The sequence below is a fragment of the Camelina sativa genome, chromosome 18 (genome assembly GCF_030686135.1).
Source record: "Camelina sativa cultivar CO46 ecotype springtype chromosome 18, ASM3068613v1".
NCBI lineage: Eukaryota > Viridiplantae > Streptophyta > Magnoliopsida > Brassicales > Brassicaceae > Camelina > Camelina sativa.
Genome location: NC_141897.1, coordinates 1,046,474 through 1,068,988, shown reverse-complemented (window position 1 = coordinate 1,068,988; position 22,515 = coordinate 1,046,474). Strand labels below are relative to the sequence as shown.

General features: G+C 33.0%; 2 protein-coding genes and 2 long non-coding RNA genes across 7 annotated transcripts; 2 read left to right on the top strand and 2 right to left on the bottom strand.

The window, feature by feature from the left end:
- Positions 1 to 1,806: 1,806 nt before the first annotated feature.
- On the bottom strand, positions 1,807 to 3,285 carry LOC104760219 (uncharacterized). Of its 3 annotated transcripts, XM_087497459.1 has the most exons (3): positions 3,244 to 3,285; positions 2,542 to 2,747; positions 1,807 to 2,409 (listed from the first exon to the last, which is right to left on the bottom strand). In XM_087497459.1, the coding sequence occupies exons 1-3, from the start codon at positions 3,246 to 3,248 to the stop codon at positions 2,204 to 2,206; spliced, it is 417 nt and encodes a 138-aa protein (XP_087353585.1). In that variant the 5' UTR covers positions 3,249 to 3,285; the 3' UTR covers positions 1,807 to 2,203. The 3 variants fall into 3 exon arrangements, 1 of the variants encoding a protein (XP_087353585.1); XR_002036494.2 differs by lacking the exon at positions 3,244 to 3,285 and having other exon boundaries at positions 2,639 to 2,747; XR_002036493.2 differs by lacking the exons at positions 1,807 to 2,409; positions 3,244 to 3,285 and adding an exon at positions 2,835 to 3,200 and having other exon boundaries at positions 2,451 to 2,747.
- A 3,048-nt stretch (positions 3,286 to 6,333) lies between these two features.
- On the top strand, positions 6,334 to 6,577 carry LOC147921318 (uncharacterized). The gene is made up of 2 exons (XR_015588623.1): positions 6,334 to 6,390; positions 6,505 to 6,577. It is a non-coding gene; the product is annotated as an uncharacterized LOC147921318 (long non-coding RNA).
- Positions 6,578 to 11,125: 4,548 nt separating this feature from the next.
- LOC109130549 (uncharacterized) lies at positions 11,126 to 12,185 on the top strand. The gene is made up of 2 exons (XR_002036477.2): positions 11,126 to 11,382; positions 11,500 to 12,185. It is a non-coding gene; the product is annotated as an uncharacterized LOC109130549 (long non-coding RNA).
- Positions 12,186 to 12,620: 435 nt separating this feature from the next.
- LOC104760218 (mitochondrial carnitine/acylcarnitine carrier-like protein) lies at positions 12,621 to 14,730 on the bottom strand. 2 transcript variants are annotated; one of them, XM_010483106.2, is made up of 3 exons: positions 14,298 to 14,730; positions 13,440 to 13,835; positions 12,621 to 13,287 (listed from the first exon to the last, which is right to left on the bottom strand). In XM_010483106.2, exons 2-3 carry the CDS (start codon positions 13,829 to 13,831, stop codon positions 12,777 to 12,779), a joined length of 903 nt encoding a protein of 300 aa, XP_010481408.1. In that variant the 5' UTR covers positions 13,832 to 13,835; positions 14,298 to 14,730; the 3' UTR covers positions 12,621 to 12,776. The 2 variants fall into 2 exon arrangements, with proteins under 2 accessions (XP_010481408.1, XP_087355693.1); XM_087499567.1 differs by having other exon boundaries at positions 14,085 to 14,305.
- Positions 14,731 to 22,515: the final 7,785 nt, after the last annotated feature.

Sequence of the window (22,515 nt, the reverse complement as noted above, 5' to 3'; positions counted from 1 at the left end):
GACTCTTTCGCCGAAAACTCTACACAAAGACGTAGCTGATCGGTTTTCCATAGCCCCAAAAACTGGTGGAGTATCAGGCGCCATTAGTTTCAGTGACTTGTTCGAGAACATGTAGCTCAGCTTTAGCTCATGGCTAAACGCGTCCAATCCGTAGTCTTCAAGAACAAGCTTCACAAGCTTGTCGTGTGTTGTGCCTCCATCTATCTGCACAACTATACAACCTCTATCATTGGTATTAAATACATATCTTTGTGTCTTTACCCGATTACCGGAAACAACTAGAACCGGAACCGGATCCATGAAAGAAAATGAAGAACAATGTGAAGAAGAAGTAGAAGAACAATGTGAAGGACAAGTAGAAAGAACTAGGTGAAGAAGAAAAGTGAAGAAGAAGGTAAATAGTTCACTTATTTACCAGTTGAAGAACAAGAGTCGAACGACATATCGTATTTCCAGAGAAAAAAAAGATGACATGGAATGCTGACATGGATGATGCGTCCGACGTGGCAAGTCAGCCATCAAACAATTAATAACTCAGCCTATATAAAACTCAGTCAGAACATGAAAAACATTACAATAATTAAAAAGCAAAAAATTGCTGCCAAATTCAGCCGATTCATCAACTGAAAATATGTAACTCACCCGTATCGTTTAATAAGTCAGCCGTAACTGAATAACATTCTAGTAATTAACCTTTTGCTACTAAGTCAGCCGTCGAATGGTTGAGTTGTACGATAAGTCAGCCTATCACGGTTGAGTTGTACGATAACTCAGCCTATCACGGTTGAGTTGTACGATAACTCATCTATAACAACATCTCATAAGTCAGCTGTTTTTCATATCTCAGTCAGTCGGAAAATGGTAATTCAGCCGTGTCGTAGTGATAACTCAGCCAAAATTTTGACAACTCAACCATCGGGTGAAAACTCAATCGTAAGGACGGCTGAGTTATAGCATATCTCAGCCAGATTTTAATATGTCAACCGTAACGCTTGGTTGAGTTATGCTCTAAGTCAGCTGTCCGCTCTTACTCAAATGTTTTTTTCCATAATACATCCGCAACATAGCTATAACTCAACCGTAACATTCATCTGTAACGCGTTACGGCTGAGTTATGGTTACACGTCAACGATTTCTGACGTGGCGTCTGACGTGACAATGAAATTTTTGTAATAACGTTTTTTCCAGTAACATAAAACAAGAACACGCTGAGTATTTTCAAAATATCCAAAATATTCTAGTAATAAAATCTTTTTTGTGGATTATGGTAATATTATCTAATTTAGATAACATTTGAATAAATCACCTTTAAAAAGTTGAGGATCGCAAAATCACAAAATTCCGAATAAGTAAGTCTTTAAGACATTAACGCTTCAACACTGACATTAACGCTTCAACACTTGAAAACACATAATTTATGTCATGACTCATGACTTAAGCTTTTTGTTGTGTTGAGAAGACTTAACATTTATGTCTTCATGTTCAAATTTCGAAAGGCTTTTCCATGTCATGTCACCACACCCCCATGAAAGTTTTGTCTATCTATATGCCCTTCTTGTGGCTTCCTTTAATGCTTCTTTATTTAGCTTTCTTGTTTTCGTACTTTGTCTTATTTTATGCTTAACGTTTCATATCATTGTCAAAAGGCTATAGACCAAAAAAAGACCATCGAAGTAATCAATACTTAAATTGGCAAGAGAAGAGCAACCTTGTGATATCACTACTCGAGACCAAAAGCAAGAATTTTTTGTATTCTTCTTTTATTTTTACAAAAAAATGGAGAAAGGAGAATATAAGAGGAAGATGTTGAAAAAAACATCAATCGGGGTATTAAGACTAATAAATGGAAGAATTGTATTAAGACTAACAATATTGAGTAAATATTGGAGACCCATGCACACAACAAAAAACTTTTTTCTATTCTCTCAATACTCTCTTAAAGAAACCTTAAGCTCTCTCTAAATTCTTACCTTTTTTCTTTTTTTAAAGACTAAAACTTAGTAGTTAGGTAAACTCTCTCTTGTTTGTGCTAAAGCTCAACCTAGCCTTAGCACCCCTATTTATAGAACTAGGTATCGGCTATTCAATTACCAAACTACACATTCTAATTCTAATAGGAATTGGACAATTTCCTTTTTCTTTATGGATTAGAAAATTATCCTTTTTCTTCATGTTTACATGGGAATGTAAAAATGAAGCTCTCTTATCTTCTAGAGATGCTTCTAGCATCTTCTAAGCCTTCGTGAAGCCTCCTACTTCTAGGTATTTCCTTGTTATGCGCCGACATAAATAACTTGAAACTTTGTTCTTGTATTAGTATTTTGTCCTTCTGAAGTAGTTCATCCACTTGTTCAAATGTTGCATTTGACTTAATCACATCCACTCTCTTTAACCTCTGATGTGGCTCACCTAAATCTCATAATTCATAAGAGATAAAAACTTCATGAGGATTAGGTATAATTTTCATAAGTGTGATAGAGGTCAGAAGTTATAGAAAAATGGAGGGTTAAAGAAACACAACTTAGAAAATCAAATAAGTACTTGATAATGCTTTGAAGAATTTGTAAAGAGAAGGAACGTTTCCAATCCATTGGAGATCTCCAAATGATGCGTCAATAGCTGTAATTGATGACTTTACCTTGTGCTTGCTCTTCGGGTTCTTTGGTTGCATCAACATTTCATCCTCACCTCCTTGCTTCTCAGCAACAGGGCTCTTTTCAACCTCCGTGGTGGGTTCCTTAGAAGCTCTAATGTATCACAAACATTAGTTTTTAAACAGCCTAGAGTTCAAGACATATGGGATGGAAAATTAAACTGAAGACTAGGATGCTTACGGAGCAATGTCATCTTCAGTAGTTCCCCAGTTTCAAAGATATGATCATTCCATAAACAGAACATTTTTTTATGAGAATAGAACGAATTAACGAAAGACATGAATTTGAAGTATTTTTTTAAATTATGATCATATGGCAATGTAGCTTGTACCTTAAATTATATGATACAATAATATTTTTCAGATAAGTCAAAAAATCTAGAACTATGCAAAAACAAGATTATTTACTCAAAAAGTTTTTAGGTCAAACTTGAAGAAGCGTGACTATATGTACTTTAAACTGATTATAATATTTGGTACGTGAATAGAAACACAAAATTGTTTAATGTAATTTCTCATGTGTAATTTCATTGTTGAACATTTAAACAATTACTTACAAATTGATAATAAAGTTTATAAAGAAAACTTACATCATCGATAACTTACCATATTATCTTTAGAATTTCTGAAGTAATAATGATTTCCATTGGAGGAGGAGGAGCAATATTGTACCTAATAAAAAAAATTCACCTGCAACGACAAAAATGAGTATGGTGGGAGGTTTAATTGAAAAATCAAGATAGACAAAGCGAGACAATAAAGTAACACACTTTTGAGTCATAAAAAAGACTACTAGAAGAATAGCACGTATGTTCTAATTGAAAAGGACATAGAAACAAAATAGAAGAAAACGTCCACAAACCTGTAATACATGTGCAACCCCGTAATATTATCTATGTACCTTGGAAAATGCCAGGCTAGCCTCCCAAAGTGCATGACCTATGTGTCCTTTGACTTTATCTTCATCATAATTACTGCATCTCCATATTGTACTTGAAAGGTTTTTTGATACACATTACTATTCCCTGCAAAACAAACTAGAGGCTTTACAAGCGCATATGAATGATCTCACAAGAGTTCTAGTCAAATGCAAATCATCCAAAAAATCATAAGAAAGCATTGAAAAGCAAAACCATGAAATTATTTTGTGCCTAATCATGTGTATGTCCCAAAAAATAAAAATCAATTGGAAAAATCAGAAACCTGAAATGAAATTCCAAATTAAAACCATGAAATCCATATACCAATATTTTCAATTACCACATGCACTCGTATATAACTTTCATTTCCAAAAGACTCACATTGTCATACAAAAATATCTTAACTAGATATCCAAATATTTCACAAACTAAGCTGAAACTGAAAATAAAATGGTCCCATGAAATAGCTTTGCCATGTTGTTCAGATAAAATTGTAAGACAGATAGATCAACACCAAAACCTAAGATAAGAGAAAGTAACATCAGTTTCAAAGACAGAGAAGACAAATTATACAAATTATCAGAACAAATTAACACAAATCAAGTTATCTAAAACATACCATAAAGATCCACAAACCCAAGGTACTTTTGAACAGATTCTAATATTGGATATCTGATAAAAAAAAAAAAAAAAAAAAAAAAAAAAAAAAAAAAGAGAAAACAAGGGTGTACTTATTTTTTAGTAATTTCTCATGTTTCTTTATATTGTTGAAGAAAGAGATTTAAAAATAAATATTTACAAATTGATATTATAAAGATGTTAAAAAAAAAATTTGATCATTGATAATTTATCAAATCTATCTCTTGGGAAATAATAATCTCCAAGAATTGCAACTTTGTACATGTTTTGTCGGTTTGATTCAGAGTTACCAAGCCTGTGGTTTGGGAGTTTGAGTGTTGATGTGTTTGATTCATTGATTAGAGCTTGTACAAAGAATGGTGATGCTGAAGGAGCTTATAGAAGTGTTAAGCAGACGAGAGCATAGTGTTTTTAGGTTTCTATTTATGCGTTGAATAATTATATGGGTTGTTTATTGAATTCGAATCTGATTGATTGGTTTCGGAGGGTTTAAGGAGATGGATTCACTTTAAATATGGTCATTTATTCTCTTTGTAAGGAGAAGAAGTTGCTTGAAGCGTTATCAGATGTTGAAATGTAGGGTTTGGCCTAATGTTGTTGGCTTTAATATTGATATTTTAAATATCAATCATAAATTACTAATTATAAACCAAAAACATAAAAACTACACCCCTAAACTGTAAAATACTAAAATTTAATTTCGTAATTGAAGTTTTAACCCTAACGTATAAACAAAACGGTGTAAATACAAATTTTAAATAGAAAACAAAAAAATCAGACCCTTAAACTGTAAAGTGTAAAATCTAACCCTTTTTTTTTGTCAAACTATTTGCTTTCGTTCATTCAAGATAGAAACAAGTGCAAGTGCAAGAACCAAGAGCTCCAAAGTTTGAAACATTACAATACAAGTCATTTTCCCAATGTGAAAAGGTGATAAAAAAGAAGAAACAGTTACTCAAATGTTATTCAAAAGTTGGTTTATTACTCATATGTTATTAATCAAAGAAAATTACTCAAATGTTTAGTGCCCTGGGTGTAATTACAATTTACCCCTTGGATTTAGTTTTTCGATTTTGAGTAAAAAAAATAAGAAAAAAGCACATCAGCAAATTTAAATACACATCATTTTTTATTTTCCACGTCACTAACCAGTTTTTTTTTCAGAATCGAGATTTGCTTTTTCTTTTTTGTTTATGTCAAAGAGGGAAAACAAACAGTTTCCACTGTTCCTAACCCAATTTGCCCCAAAACAAAAGTTTAAACCCTAGAGAAGCTTAGTTAGTCTTCGTCGGAGAAGAAAGACAAACTCCGATGAGGACAAGCGGTGACGTTTACGGAGCAGATGCGGTTTCAACAAGACAGGACGAAAAAATATTGTTCAAAGATGATGAAGAGAAGCTCCATGACTCTACTTCTAGCCCGATGAGAAATCGCCAAGACGATTCGAATACACGACCTGGGGGGTCTCAAAGACTCGTCAAGGAAGAGACTGATTCTGATTCTTCTCTTAAGAACACGACCACCACCACCACCCCCATAAACAAACCAATTCACTACACAGATCAACAACAAGCCGAGCTTCTCAGGAAACTTGATTCTATTAAAGTTGAACTTCTCAACAAGCCGAATCAGATAGTGGTGCTTCTGATTGGTCCGCCAGGAAGCGGCAAATCGACGTTTTGTGACACCGTGATGCGTTCCTTTCTCCGCCCTTGGTCTTGCTTCTGCCAGGTTTCTCCTTTTTGTTATTCCACAGAAGCTGACTGATGAAATTTCTCAACGAGACTAAATTTGCGAAAATTGCAAAACTTTGTGCTATCGTTTTGTTTGAGATTTCGTTTTGTTTAACTTACTTCAGGACATTATTAACAATGGCAAAGCTGGAACAAAGGCTCAGTGTTTAAAGATAGCAATAAGTTCCCTTAAGGAAGGCAAAAGCGTTTTTATAGACAGATGCAATCTTGACAGAGAGCAGCGGTCTGAGTTTGTTAAGCTTGGTGGTCCTAGCATTGAAGTCCATGCAGTGGTTCTGGAGATTCCTGCTCAGGTTTGTATTTCCAGATCAGTTAAAAGAACAGGTCATGAAGGAAATCTACAAGGCGGTAGAGCTGCAGCTGTTGGTAAGCTTCGTTCTGAAGGTGGTCTACACTGCAATGTTATAGCTAATGCTACTAATTGGTAAGCACTAAGCCACTAAGCATCCATTAGTTTCTTGTTCTTCAGTAAAATACACCAACTTATTGAGTAAGGATACATCTTCCATTAGTAGCTAATTTTGTGAGCAATGTGCAGGCGGCTTAAACCTGGAGGTGGGGGTGTGAATGCAGCAATATTCAAAGCTGCTGGTCCCGATCTCGAGACTGCGACAAGAGTACGAGCAAACACTCTTCTTCCTGGAAAAGTTGTGGTAGTTCCTCTTCCTTCTACTTGCCCTTTACACAATGCAAAAGGTATTACACATGTTATACATGTTCTAGGACCAAACATGAACCCATACCGACCAGACAACCTTAACAACGACTACACCAAGGGGTGCATTTGGATTTCTTTTGGTAGGAATTGTACTTGGGTATGTAAAACATTGATTTGTCTATTTTCAAAGTTATGGCTGATTTACGGTTAAGTTACGGCTGAGTTATTTACTTCACACGGTTGAGTTATGAATTACGGTTGAACTTCGTATGGCTGACTTCTGAGATATTAGTACGTATTCTTTTTTCTTTCCTGGGTGTTTCGTTCTGTCAGATTCCTAATAAATTATCTAATTAAAACATCTCTCGATATTAGAAAAAAATGTTGTTGGGGAATCCCGAACAATCCCTAATTATGTGCCTGCTCAGATCCACACATAATAAATATATAAAATCAGTTTTTCTCACAATATATTATTCAAATTAATTAAAAATTTTGAATTTGAATTTTGAATGAAAGAAATAAAAACAGTTCCAAACAATTGACGGATATGGCTGAGTTATCGACATAAACGGCTGACTTATGAAATATTTGTAAATTAGAATTATTATAACTCAAAATTAAAAGATAGAATGAAAAAATAAATATTACAATCAATATACAGTCTGATCAAAATGTGTAAAACATTCAAAACATGACATTTAGGGGTTAGGGTTAGGGTTAGGGTTAGAATTTGAGGTTTAGGGTTCATATTTCTAACATTATGAGTTTTAATATAACAGTTTGGTTTTTGTTATATTGTATTTGGTTTAAGGTGGTAATTTGGATATACTAATATGATAACTATTTGAAAATTTAAAAATTTTTGAAATTACTTTTCGGTTATTTCCGGTTATGGGTCGGTTAGATGAATATATAACCATAAATAATCCAAATGTTATCCAAATTAGGTGGATTAACTTAATATAACCGATAACAAGCCGAATATAACTGTAATTAACCGAAAATAATGGAAAAAATAGTTTTTGGTTCGGTTCGGTTTGGTCGGTTATTTAGTCATTATAATTTGAGTGTTGGCTGAGTTATGGTAAAGTTATGGCAGAGTTATGCAACGGATATATTAATTTATTATATACCTTCTCGAGAATACAAAAAGTGTTGTTGGGGAGACGCAAACAATAATTATGTTTATTGTTAAGAACCACACGCGTAATAAATGAGATTTTAGCGATTTTTCATTTAAAACAAATTCAAAATTTGAATTTGAATTTTTAAATTTTTTTTTTAATAAAAGTATTTATCAAACAATTGACTGATATGGCTGAGTTATCGACATAAACGGCTGACTTATGAAATATTTGTAAATTAGAATTATTATAACTCAAAATTAAAATATAGAATGAAAAAATGAATATTACATTCATTATAAGCAATAAAAAGTAATAATTATAGACAAAGATTGATTTTTACACAGTCCAATCAAAATGTGTAAAACTTTCAAAACATGACATTTAGGAGTTAGGGTTAGGGTTACGGTTAAGGTTAGGGTTAGGGTTTGAGGTTTAGAGTTCATATTTCCAACATTATGGGTTTCAATATAACAATTTGTTTTTTGTTATATTGTGTTTGGTTTAAGGTGGTAATTTGGATATACTAATATGATAACCATTTGAAAATTTAAAAATTTTTGAAATTACTTTTCGGTTATTTCCGGTTAGATGAATATATAACCATAAATAATCCAAATGTTATCCAAATTAACCGATAGCAAGCCGAATATAACCGTAATTAACCAAAAATAATGGAAAAAAATAATTCCGGTTCGGTTCGGTTTGGTTGGTTATTTAGTCATTCTAATTTGAGGGTTGGCTAAGTTATGGTAAAGTTATGGCTGAGTTATCGTTTAGGGTCTTCTCAATAATATGAAAACGTATTCTTCTTTCTTTCTTGGGTCTTTTGTTCTGTCAGATTCCTAATAAGTATTAAAACGTCTCTTGATATTACAAAAAGTGTTGTTAGGAAAGCGTGAAAAATCACTAATTATGTGTCTGCTCAAATCCACACGCATCATAAATTCATAAAGTGGCCTTTTCATCACAAGATATTATTGCAAATAATTAAATAATTCTTATTCGAATTTAGAATTTTATTTTTCTAAAAGTATTTCTCCAACAATTGAATATTAAAATTATTATAACTCAAAATTTAAATTTAGAATGGAAATATGTCTATTATTAGGTTAACTGATGGGTTCCCGCCACAATATCGCTTTACGGCTGAGTTATAATCATTACGGGAAAACGAAAGGTCATGTGACGGCTGAGTTATAATGAGTTATGGCTGAGTTATCACAAGAAACAATCTGAAAGTAAATGGATGATATATATGGTTTTACGGCTGAGTTATAATACTTACAGGAAAACGAAAGGTCATGTGACGGCTGAGTTATCGTTTAGGGTCTTCTCAATAATATGAAAACGTATTCTTCTTTCTTTCTTGGGTCTTTTGTTCTGTCAGATTCCTAATAAGTATTAAAACGTCTCTTGATATTACAAAAAGTGTTGTTAGGGAAGCGCGAAAAATCACAAATTATGTGTCTGCTCAAATCCACACGCATCATAAATTCATAAAGTGGGCTTTTCATCACAAGATATTATTGCAAATAATTAAATAATTATTATTCAAATTTATAATTTTATTTTTCTAAAAGTATTTATCCAACAATTGAATATTAAAATTATTATAACTCAAAATTTAAATTTAGAATGGAAATATGTCTATTATTAGGTTAACTGATGGTTTCCCGCCAAAATATCGCTTTACGGCTGAGTTATAATCATTACGGGAAAACGAAAGGTCATGTGACGACTGAGTTATAATGAGTTATGGCTGAGTTATCACAAGAAACAATCTGAAAGTAAATTGATGATATATATGGCTTTACGGCTGAGTTATAATATTTACGGGAAAACGAAAGGTCATGTGACGGCTGAGTTATAGTGAGTTATGGCTGAGTTATCACAAGAAACAATTTGAAAGTAAATGAATGATATATATGACTTGACGACTGAGTTATAATATTTACAGGAAAACGAAAGGTATGTAGATTCTACTTTCGAGTCACTGCTTAGCCGAATCATACTTCCTCTAGCTCCAATAGTTTATGTAGACTCTTTCGCCGAAAACTCTACACAGAGACGTAGCTGATCGGTTTTCCATAGCCCCAAAAAACATTGCAACTGTCGATCATTGGAGACAAAAACTGGTGGAGTATCATGCGCCATTAGTTTCAGTGCCTTGTTCGAGAACATGTAGCTCAGCCCCAAAAATTGAGCTGGAGTATCATGGCTAAACGCGTCCAATCCGTAGTCTTCAAGAAGAAGCTTCACAAGCTTATCGTGTGTTGTGCCTCCATCTATCTGCACAACTATACAACCTCTATCGTCGGTGTTAAATACATATATCTGTGTCTTTACCCAATTACCGGAAACAACTAGAACCGGAGCTGGATCCATGAAAGAAATTGAAGAACAAGGTGAAGAAGAAGTAGAAGAACAAGGTGAAGAACAATGTGAAGAAGAAGTAAAAAGAACTAGGTGAAGAAGAAAAGTGAAGAAGAAGTATAAGAACAAGAGTCGAACGACGTTTCGTATTTCCGGAGAAAAAAAAAGATGACATGGAATGCTGACATGGATGATGCGTCCGACGTGGCAAGTCAGCCATCAAATAATTAATAACTCAGCCTATAAAAAACTCAGCCACAACATGAAAAACATTACAGTAATTAAAAAAACATTAAAGTAATTAAAAAGCAAAAAAATTGCTGCCAAATTTAGCCGTATCGTTTAATAAGTCAGCCGTAACTGAATAACATTCTAGTAATTATTTTTTTGTTAATAAGTCAACCATCAAATGGTTGAGTTGTATGATAAGTCAGCCTATCACGACTGAGTTGTACGATAAGTCAGCCTATTACGGTTGAGTTGTACGATAACTCAACCGTAACAGTTGTTCATAAGTCAGCCGTGTCGTAGTGATAACTCAGCCAAACTTTTGACAACTCAACCATCGGGTGAAAACTCAGCCGTAAGGACGGTTGAGTTATAGCATAACTCAACCAGATTTTAATAAGTCAGCCGTAAGGACGATTGAGTTATAGCATAACTCAACCAGATTTTAATAAGTCAACCGTAATGCTTGGTTGAAATATGCTATAACTCAATCGTCCGCTCTTACTCAAATGTTTTTTTCCATAACTCATCCGCAACATTTATCTGTAATGCGTTACGGCTGAGTTATGGTTATACGTAAGTGATTTCTGACGTGAGATCTGACGTGACAATAGAGCACGCTGGATATTTGAAAATATCCGAAATATTCTAATAATAAAATCTTATTTTTTGGATTCTTGTAATATTACCTAATTTTGATAACAGTTGAGTAAATCACCTCAAAAGAATTAATCATTAAAGAAGAGGTTTAAGAACCCCTAAGAACCTTTGTCCTAGCACGTTCTGATTGGCTAATAATTTGTAACCAAAAAAAAAAAAATTTGCCCGAGAGAAGTCGTCTCTCTCTTTCTCATCATTCTCCGTCGGCAAAATCGCAAATCATTATGGTATTTAGATTTGAGAAATTGGAATCGATAGTTGAGGGGAAATATGATGCGTTGTTGGATTGTTTCAAGCAATTGGAGCAAGGTTTATCACGTCGTAATGGATCTCACAAGATCCTAATTTCTCACATCCTTCAGTTCAGGTATGTTTCATCTCGAACCAGGACCAAGCCGTAGTTCTAGGAATCTGGATGCTAGCAAGGGGGGAATACTTTGATTATGAATGATCAGAGCCCTTGTTAAACTCTCGTCTTTTAAAGGTGTAGATACTTGTGGCTGACTAATTGAAAGATTCTTTAGACTTGGAGACTTCAACGATACTGAGAAACTGGAATTTGTGTCTAGGAGTTTAACTGTGAGGTGAAGCATTCTCTCTATTTGTTAGCTAGCTAGCATGGTTTTCAAGACATAATGGTGGTCAGATCTCACAAGGAGAAGGAAGCCAAATGCAAAAACAGATTGGAAGAAAACCTGAAAACTTCTAAGGTAGAAGAAGAAGGATATTCTCTCTTCTTGGTGATGAATACTCCAAGAGATGAAGTGGTGAAGAACCAGATTCGTCACAAGTTCGAGAGAGAACTAATACACGTCTCTAGACACTATACTCAAGGTTAATTTTCTAAGGGGTTTTGGCTGCGGGTACGAAGATTACTTGGAACTAGAAAAGAGTCTTCTTAGTGAGCAGCAAGAAGGTTTGTGAGTGGCTAAGAGGATTTTGATATACGATCACTGTCCCTTGTCTTCTAATTAACACTTAACATCTTGCATGAATTTTGGATATGGTGCAAGACAGTGTCAAGACATTGATAGTTATTTGTTCCTTATTGTTCTTGTTTTTCTCGTTCCTTCACATGTTCTGCAGTTTTTGATATGTTCTTTGTCCATTTGTAACAGTTGGATAATAACGATTAAGTAAAATGCATAGTTTACAAACCTTATCACAAAAGAATGGGTCTCCTCTAGATCCAATATTGTCGAAGATGACTGTTGTTTTTTGACAAATACAAATGCTCTCATGAGATCATATAAATTGCTGCTATGTTGTTGATCGGGCCTTCTATTTATCATATCAATTACTCCTCTTTTGCAATCTCACTGTTTATTGATGTCTTTAATGTTTTGTGAAAGATTTACAATTCGTCAAAAAGAGAGTTGATGCTTTGATGTCCACCGGGGCAAGAAGTATCCACAGTAAAATCTAACCTAAAACTTCAATCTTAGCCCACAATATAAACAAAATGTTGTATTTTCATAATTTTGTAAGATTCAACCCTTTTAACAACCCCATAATTGAACTCTAAAATAATTTCAAGTTTTTTATTTGAATTCCAACTGTTTCAATTTTTGTTCGGTTTAATCTATTGAATTGGTCCTAATCGAGTGTCAGAAATAAGCTGTGTAAGAGATATAGAAACAAACTGTGTAAGGGATTACATAAATTTTGCTGAAATTTTAGAAGAATCATCTAACAACCGAAAGGTTAATCTCAATGGAACATCCACCAATCCAACCAACAGTTAAACCAAACCGAACCGGTTTACCCCAAGCTTGACCTTGTCATCTCATAAGCCAAGAAGCAAGCAGCGTTAGCAGGAACACTCCTAGCCATGGCTGGACCAAATCCTTTATACAAACCTTTAACTCCTTCAGATTTCAGAATCTTCCGGAAAACATCCATAGACCCCGTGTATTTCGGGTTCTTGTAATCGTCGACTTGAAGAACACTCTTCACGACATCGGTCGGATATACAATTCCCCAAAACGTCGCACCAGCAACTCCACCCGCCATGATCAGTGACCCTTGTCCTAAGCTTGAAGTGTCTGAACCACCGGCTAAAAACCGCTTGAAAGCTTCGTAGGCTGCAAACATCATTGCATTCCCCGGGACTTCACGGGCGAATGTCGGGACTAAACCTTTGAATAGACCTCGTGTACCGCCTTCAGATCGTAGGACATGATGGGCTACGTCCATCGGTCCACCGTATTTCACAGCTGCAAGCACTGAGCCTGTGGTAGTGGCGCTGGCTAGTCCACCTTGTGCTTGCAACCTAATGGTGAAACAAGATTGAACACACACACACACAAAGAGACATTAGTTCTGTTTCAGTGAAAGAAACAAAATGCAGTGTACAGCTTGAGTTATAAGCACAAGTATATTTATTATAGGCTCCGATTGGTAAATATGTCAAAAGAATCTAACCTGCATTTGATCAACTCTGTAGGGCAAGCAAGGAACGCAACAGCGAAACCAGCGCCTGCACCGCACACAAACTGTTGACTAATAGTCAAAGGAACTCCAGCTTCAGACCTAAACAGCCCTTCCATTTGTCCTCTCGCGGTGAACAAAACCGCATTTAAGGCAGCAACGGTTGCAAGAGGAGCTCCCATACCTTTGAACAAACCCCTTGGTCCTTCAGCAGCAACGGTCTGTTTAACCGCATCGATTGCACCTGAGTACCTTGGAGCTTGACCTGGTGCTGGAGTCGGCTGGCTCTGAAGTTTGACCTTGATTGTGTCAAAGGGATGACCTACAATTAGCTGAGCTGCTCCTCCAACAGTCCCTGAAGCTAAATCCTTCGCTACATCCGCCATTTTTCTAAGAAACACAAATCAACCAAGTTTCTCAGATTCAATCAAAATCAAAACTTTTTCTTGTTAATGAAAGATAAGTTTGATTGACAACCACTTAAATCAACCAAAATACTCAGAACCAACCAACATATAAAACTTATGTTAATGAAAGAATCATTCACATTTAAACTAGTGACCTAAACCACTCTAACAAATCTAATTGTAACCTGAACCACTGGAACAAGTTTGGTGTAATCAGAAAGTATAGACAAACCGATAAAGTAGGAATCTTGTGATCCTCAGAACTCTTAACGCAAATGCAATCCAATCACAATCCCAAAAGCAGAGGATTCAGAAAACAATGAGAGAAAAAGGTAAACTAACAAAAAAAAAAAAGATTGAATCTTTAAATCCCCAGAGAACTCTAAATGGACAATGAGGTGAAATCAGATCGAAAACCACACAAATTAATTAGATTTTGGCTTACCAGAGATTGATTAGAGGATATCAAACGGATCCGAGAAAGGGAAGCCACGAGAATGTAATTGAAAACAAATCCAGACGGGATATGGAGAGAATCAGAGACACAAACGAGTGATCGATCAGATAAAATACAAAAGGATTATAAAATAAAAATAAAAAGAAAAGGTTTCAAGTGGACATAAAATTTTTTTTAACTTTTAATCACTCCCCAATGGCTCTCAAACGCCCACAAAGGATGGAGCTTTGCAGAGACACAAGTTTCTTTTTTGTTTTGTTTGTTTCTCTTTAAATTTCCTTTTAGACAGGAAAAAAAAACACGATTTTGTTCAAGTGGTTGGTGAAAGTTGGAGATCAGTTTCAGATTTGTTTCAACAAAACATGTCAAATTTGGCTAAAGTGGCTCATCGGTCGGTATGTGTCGATTTCAGATGGTTCAGGATTCTATTCGGTTTACGGATTGAGCTGGTTTGAAGCTGATTCGGGGGGTTCTCTCATCTCTGTGTGAATAATATGGGCCGTGTGGTTCTGGATAAGGCCCAAGTTGTTAAAGATGGAGAAAGCTTCTTTTTATTCCGTTTGTGCTCTTGTAATTTTTTTTTGATAGACCAACTGGAAGAAGGATGTCCTCAACCAGGACAAGTTTACCAATCCAAAAACCAAGAAATCTCAACCATACCGAGATATGGAACTGTTGGTAAACATGGGCATCCAAGCAAGAGATATCCGCATGGCATTCTTTTTAATTATCATCAAAATAGGTTGATGAACAATCTTTTTTCTTTAATTTTCAAATATATGACAATAATAATTTGGAAAAATATCTTCTACTGCATCGATGTTTTCAAACAAAGTACGCTTGAGGTGGAGATAAGTAATGACTTGTGTTGTGTGCATTTTGTTAACTTCACGGTGCGCTCCTTGATCAAACATATATATATATATATATATATATATATATATATATATATATATATATAGATTATTAGCAATAATATTTGAAACCTTGGGATATAACTTTGCTACATTGGAAGATATTGAATTATTATTAATGCATGATAGTTTTAGAGAGCGTTGAGAAAGGATCTGAATGGGATATACTAACATTGATGCTTAATTGACAGCTGCAATTAGTAGGGACCGACCCTTGTCGTTAGCCCTAACTCCATGACTATAAAGGTAACTTACTGTTAATGTATTTTAAGTGTAATTTATCTAAATGTATGATTTCTGTGTCCAGAACTTTTTGGAACATATCTATAAGAAGAGAAACATTATCTGTGTCAGAAAAATGTTATTAATATCGTATATTGTTTTTTTTTTTCGTGAAACACAAATTGCAAAATGTTACTAATATCGAATCTGTCAGAAAAAAAGTTTTATGGACAGTTGAATAGCGGGGACCAAAGTTATAAAGATCCCAATTTAGAAAAATGATACTCCAGCAGTAACATATAAAGTTGCAATAATCAATTAAAACGATTGTGTCCTTTTCTGTCTCTGACATCTATTTTTGTGGAGGAAAATTTCATCACGTGCGTTGTTTGGTTTTCCAAATCTAAAAATAGCTGACGACATACAATAATATAGGGGAAATTTATGAAAACAGGCATTATTATGGAGTGAGGTTCCGAACGAGGCACTAGAACAGTGAAAGGCACAATAATACACACAAACATCACTGTGTTTGACTATTTTGCCCGTATGTATAATGAACAAGAATTTGAATTTCTTGTATTGATCGACGTAATGTGATGACATGAGAAGCGTATGAGAAGAGAAGCAACAAATGACGTTTATAACATTTTTTGTTTTTGTTCATAAAAACTTTAATAAAATACATAATGTGTTTTCTGTCCACACCAACACTAATATTTGTTTATAAGTGAACTATGTATCTTATTAGTAATATGGTCAATAAATTAATTACAATTTGGTTTTTCTAGGAAACTAACTAAAACAAAACACTACATCAACATCCAGTTAGCTATAGACTCACAAATAACACACTACTCATTTTTTTGTATTGAAATGATAAAGTCCATATATCCAGATGATTGGTCCACGCGTCCATATTTCCGTGATAACTAGCTTTACCATATGTTGCAGATATCTACATTTTCTGTCCATCTAGACTAAGATGGTTCAATTAGCCCAAAGGAAATCAATATAACAATACGGTGGTGTTCATAACTATACCCTAAAACCAAGAGGGATGAATGAACCCAAGGGGAAAATATTTAACTACGATGTGATAATCAAAACTATACCCTAAAGCCAAGGCAGATGACTTAACCCAAGGGAAACTAAGTTGACTTTGTTGTGATAATCAAAACTATACACTAAAGCCAAGACAGATAAAAAAGAACCCAAAGAGAAACAAATTAAACTCGCAGTGATAATATGTGCATTGCCAAAAATATAATTTCCTTACCTTTTGACAAATAATTAAATTTCTTAGCAATTGTTAGAAACTGAAACGAATGAGAAAGACAGTTGAAAGTCACACACCGAAAAATGTTCAGTGCCTTACCATTTTTGAATGCCTTACCATTTCGTGAATGTCTAATTCAGATGGACAATGGGGTTTTGATGCCTAAATTTTAATTAACTCATAATATAAAGGTGCAATAATCATTGAAATAAATATAGGTTGACAATGCTAAATAAATCTAAAATATATATTAAATCAAGACAGCTAAGACATAACATTTTACCAAAAAAAGAAAAAAAAAATGGCCTAACATGGTTGATCATATAACTTGTTGCTAATGCCAAATATAGAAACATTTTGATATATGAAAAAAGGCGAGTAAATCTTTTGATTCATTTAGCTTATATAAACTAGTTTTTTAAGATTCTTATTGATCAAAATGCCTAGCAAGAGAGAAGAGTTTTTCTTTCGTTTTCCGGCGAACTGTTAAGGGCTTTAGGTAAACTAATTAAATAATTATGTATTATTTAAAAGAATAAAGTTTTTTTGTTTATATGCATGGTGGCATAAAAGAACTCGTCGACCTAAAAACAAAAGGATTCCATCATAGAGAAATAATGTTAAAGTTACGTAGCTCATGTCATTGTATGGGTGCCTTCAACTTTAATTGACCCCCTTTAGCAAAATTTACAGGACCCCACTTAAAAAGGAACAATTAGCTAAGTAACATCTTTTGATGAATTTGTTTACGCAAATATGTATATACAAAAGTTCATTAGACCATTTTTACTATGAGCAACTCATTCAAATTGCTTAAAATTAAATATTTAATATTTTATTAGTAAAAGATGAGTTAACCAATAAGAAAGAGAGAAAAGAAAAGCAACGTTGCTCAATCAGTTCTTAAAGTACTTTTAAAAGAAACGTTTCTTTAGTTTATCTTTCCTTAGTTATGCACTTTTAATATTTTTTCATTTTTTAATCAAGAGCAATCCTCTACAAAACACTACTGGAGATGCCCTTAAATAACTAATTCTTACGCCAATATTATTTCTATATTTAATATCCTTAATTTATGTGTGATTATATATTTTTAATATGAGTAGTTTATCATGAATTGGTCATCATGAATTCATAGTGATGCAAACCATAAAATCTATCGACAACATGTGAATATTGCTAAAATGTTCTGAACGTTTTTGAAAGTTTTCCACATATTTTCCAAAACGTTGGAAATTTATGTTAATGTAAAAGAGACAAAAGACACATAATTTTTAACGAGGTTAAGCAGCTTACGTCCACGAACTTTATTGAAAATACTTTTTAAACACATATACAGTTAGTGTTCAATATCGGACTTACACAACTCTAAGATCTTCTTTTAGCTTGTTCCTGATCTATTTTCAACCCACGAAGAGATCCCTAAGATCAACAACAATGATCTACATTCAGGACTCTCACTTAGAAACAAAACACTCACTTTTTTTTCCCCTAAAGATGTCAAAAGGCTTACAAGGTTTTTTCTCTTTTTTTTTTTTTTACGTTTTAGAAGGCTAACTTTCTAGGTCTTAGACCCTGTATATTTAAGGAATTTAGTGCCTCTCACCTTCCTTTACAAGACTAACAACTTTCCTAAAATCAAGAAAAAATATTCCATTTAACTTTACTCTTGTTAAACCAAGATTTCCTTATCCCATTAAATCTTCTATTTTTTTTTAAACTTCATTTTTCTTTGTGCTTCACCTCCAACTAATACCCCAAAATGTGCTTTAAGTGTATCTTCATAAATCTTCAAAATCGAGACATGCAGACAAAATCAGCAGGTCTCTTATGTTTTTTTGTAGGACAGAAGCTTTTGCAGACATCAGACGTCTCTGCTGAAAACAGAAGCTTGTGTAGAAATATTTTGTACAACTTTCTAACCTTCATATTCAACTTGAACTTGCCCAAATACACTTACAATTTATTTTCGTTTTTGTAACTTATTTTGTTTCAAACATTTTCCTACCATTTGACCAAAACAAAAACATTTTCCTACCAGAAGTGGATACGTATTTCGTAATGTAAATAAATATATTTTTTGATAATGTAACACAGATTTTGGAATAATTGTTAGGTTTCCGAAGTTTTCATAATTTTTAGAAACTTAGGTAAAATCATTGTTCATTTTCCTCATGTAAATAAGAAGTATTTTTAACATATCTTAATCTAAAATCGTCATTTAATTTTTAAATATTTATTCATATCCGAATCTAAATCTTCATAATTATTAACTATACTGTTGTTGTTGGAAAAAAAAACAGTTGTATATATAACAAACATGTTAACTATTTAAGATTATCATTCAATTTTATATGGGGCCAAACATTCTCACAACAAATACTATCACGTCCAATCAAATACTTCACAATAAATGTTAACCATCCAATCCAATACTATCATTATCTGGCTTATGACGACATCTTGGGATCCATATAAGTCAAGAGCGAAGTTGACGTGTCTCCCGTAAACACTTTAAACCGGTCCTTTTACTTGTGGTTGCAACAGCGGCAGCAACGTGGCAAAACAATGGTGGCCGTAACGAGTAAATTTTTTGCTTTTTTTTAGTGTATTTATAAGGAGTTGTATAATTGTAATTAGTCATAAGCTAAACCCTAGTGTAAAGTCTATATATGTTGTAAATTATTTCTCTTACTGAATCATTCAGTCTACGATTATAAGAGGTGTCTTTAAACGTAATCAGATATAGTTTGCTTTGTATACAGGCGGGGACCTTTTTCTTTGCATTGATCCACTGACCATTTTAACTCTCCAGTCTCCCACCTAGAGAGAAAAAGACAGAGAATAAAATTTCCATGGAAGGCAGCAATTGTTTAATCACTTGTTAGTTGCTCCACGTACTGAAAAGAGTTCATATTATTATTAATTTGTTCATACTGATTTACTTACTATATAATGTAATCAATTCATTTTCAATAAGATCTATTAGAACATTTCTATCGCTAGAAACGATCATAATCTCTTAGTATATATTATTTTAATTTATTATATAATTTTGTTATTTATTTAAAGATTAAATCATAGAAAAATTTAACCATACATAATTTACCAACTGTCATCTGTCCAAAAATGTTTTTGATAAGATTCTTTAATCGAGAACTATTCCTAACCTTTTCTCCTCTTTTATCATTATTTTTTATTTTTTAAGTAATGAATAACCATGTGACATACGAACGATAGACATGCGCTTACCTCGGCTAATATAACTAATTTTTTTGTGAACGAGCCCTTATTACTAATGTATTTCCAAATGGTTTGAGGTGTCGAGTGAATTATTGTTGTTTTAGGACATTAGTTTTTTTTTCATAAGAATTGTCGTCTGTCGACAAAAAAAAAAAAAAATATCGATTTAGATTTTCAATTCAGATAATTGGTAAAATAACTAATTTTAACCCAATTGTTTAAATATCTGAAGTCTTGACCATAAAAAAAAAAAATATATTAAAAAATGTAAAACAAAATTTTTAATTAATTTCTTATTTTATGTGAGAAAATTTTAAACAAGTAATTTGTAATGGAAGAAGTATGATTTATTAAAAATAACATAACATGTGTACTTATGTGCGAATGTAAACACATATTGTTTGGGCCACATAATTTGTTTGCTTCTATCATTATTTGTAAGTCGAGCTATCTAGACCTCCGACTTCTATTTCTGTCTCACTAATTTCTATTTCTGTCTCACTAATTTTGATTAACATAGGTTGTTTCTATAAAAGGCCGTCGACCAAAAATTGCATAAATGATAAATGTTATGTGTATGGTTGTCGGAAGTAAAGTTAATATATCTATTGCAATTGCCTTAACCTAGCTAGACAACTAGACAAGTGGTTGTAAGTTAAACGCAGTAGAAGAGAAGGTACCAAAATGGTTGCCAAAAAAAAAAAAAAAAAAAAAGAGAAGGTACCAAAGATATAAAATATCTCAAATAATTAGAAAATGACAACGTTACATTTATAAAAGACATATTCATGAGTGTTGAATTTCATAAAACAAAATATAAAGGTTATGGAAAATCTATTAATAATTAATAAATCAGTTCATAATCATTTGAGAGTGTTTAGTACAAAAAATTATGCGTTTAAAGTTATAAAGGACAAATAATTAGAAAATAAGTGTTATAAGAAACTGAGATAAAATAGCAAAATATATAAAAAAAATGTTGGTGAATATCCTTCTGTTAACTGTTTTTGATTAACATAGAAAGATCATGTTGGGAATGTTTTATTAGAAGTACCTTTTTTATTTATTTATAAAATACTGTAATCAATAATATGTTCTTAAGAGAGACGAGCTGTGTGGTGTGGTTGAAGACGAGCGTTTATATCTGACATCGTGTATTATGTTGTTGCATTCAAATTAAACCTCGATAGCTACCCTATCTAAAGTGGTTGTAGGGGAGGTTTCTTTCTTAGAATTATTAAGACGTACTTTCTCGGATTGGTTGGAATACCCTAAACAATCGTTCAATCATCACATGCATCTACTTTTCCCAAACGTTTAAAAAGCATTCTAGGCAAACAATTTTGTAATTTTTGTTAATGGAAAAACATGTAATTTACAGAAAACGTAAATATTTGTTTATTAATTACTGAAAACAGTCCCAATAATTAACCTTGACTATTTTAACAAAATTTGTGAAAGTTTCTTACATCTTGCAAGTTACCAAAAATTGTTTTGCCAACCGGAAAATCGTGAAAAACTAACTATGGAAACTAACTTTTTAAGTACTTAATAAATAACTTTTGCTAAAACATTAAAATTTCGATCGATTTGAAGAACAAACTGTGTCTGTGTTAACACAATTAAATACGTGTATACAATGAAGAAAAAGACATGAATATTGAAAAGTGGATGTGGTGGTAACTGCTCAGTTGCTCCACCTTACGTTTTCTTGGTCACCTTATCTTTTTACAAACTCTCCCTTCCACATAAGCCAACAAAAAATACAAAAATTCAGGAAAAAACAAAAAAAAAAAAAACATTGTAGTTTCTGATATTTTGGTGTTGCAGTTATTTAAAGTTTAGAATTAATGTATGTAATCTGCAAAAATTTGTGTTATGAAAATAATTGAAAGAAAATCTAAGCCAATAACAATACTTTTGTCCTTTTTAATTTTTACGAAAAGATGATTTTTCTTTTGTAGCATGTTAATTTTTTTTTTTTGCCACCATTAGACTATAACAGGCCGATCTATTAGTCAAATTCCTATATTTTTAGGGAATGGGAATCGTTTCATAATGTGATAGTGTCTTCTACAATTAAACTTACTATTAGTCACTGTAGTAAGATTACTTCACCATCTAAATTTCTTTTACAACATGATAATATTATTTTATGCGGATGTCTACGTAAATGATAAATATTAATTTTGATTTAATAATTTAGGCTCTCAAGTAAAATAATAATAAATAACATGTCACACAAAAAAATAAAAATTTACAGAGCAAATTAACTCTTCCTGAAATAAAGGAAAAAATAAAATTGTCTAAAATTACCAAAGTTTAACCTTAGGAACTTTATTGGTTTGTATTTTAGTTGATTTACAATGGATGTTCATTAACGTACGTCATCAATAAATCATTACTCGGTTTGTATCTTAGCTTCGATTAAGATTTTGCATTCTCTTGCCTTACTATTGTGGTATTGCCATCTCGTTTTTTCTTTGCCATCTCGTTTAGTTTTCAAATAATGTGTTATTTAGGTTTTCCAGTACGGTTTAGGGCTTAT

What these genes read in the sequence shown, in the direction of transcription:
- LOC104760219 (XM_087497459.1), bottom strand. An exon ending in ATTCTTCAAAGCATTATCAA is followed by an intron (nt 2,410 to 2,541) that starts GTACTTATTTGA and finishes TATGAGATTTAG; the next exon opens with GTGAGCCACATCAGAGGTTA.
- LOC104760218 (XM_010483106.2), bottom strand. Translation starts at nt 13,831, where the DNA reads ATGGCGGATGTAGCGAAGGATTTAGCTTCAGGGACTGTTGGAGGAGCA. An exon ending in ACAGAGTTGATCAAATGCAG is followed by an intron (nt 13,288 to 13,439) that starts GTTAGATTCTTT and finishes TTTCACCATTAG; the next exon opens with GTTGCAAGCACAAGGTGGAC.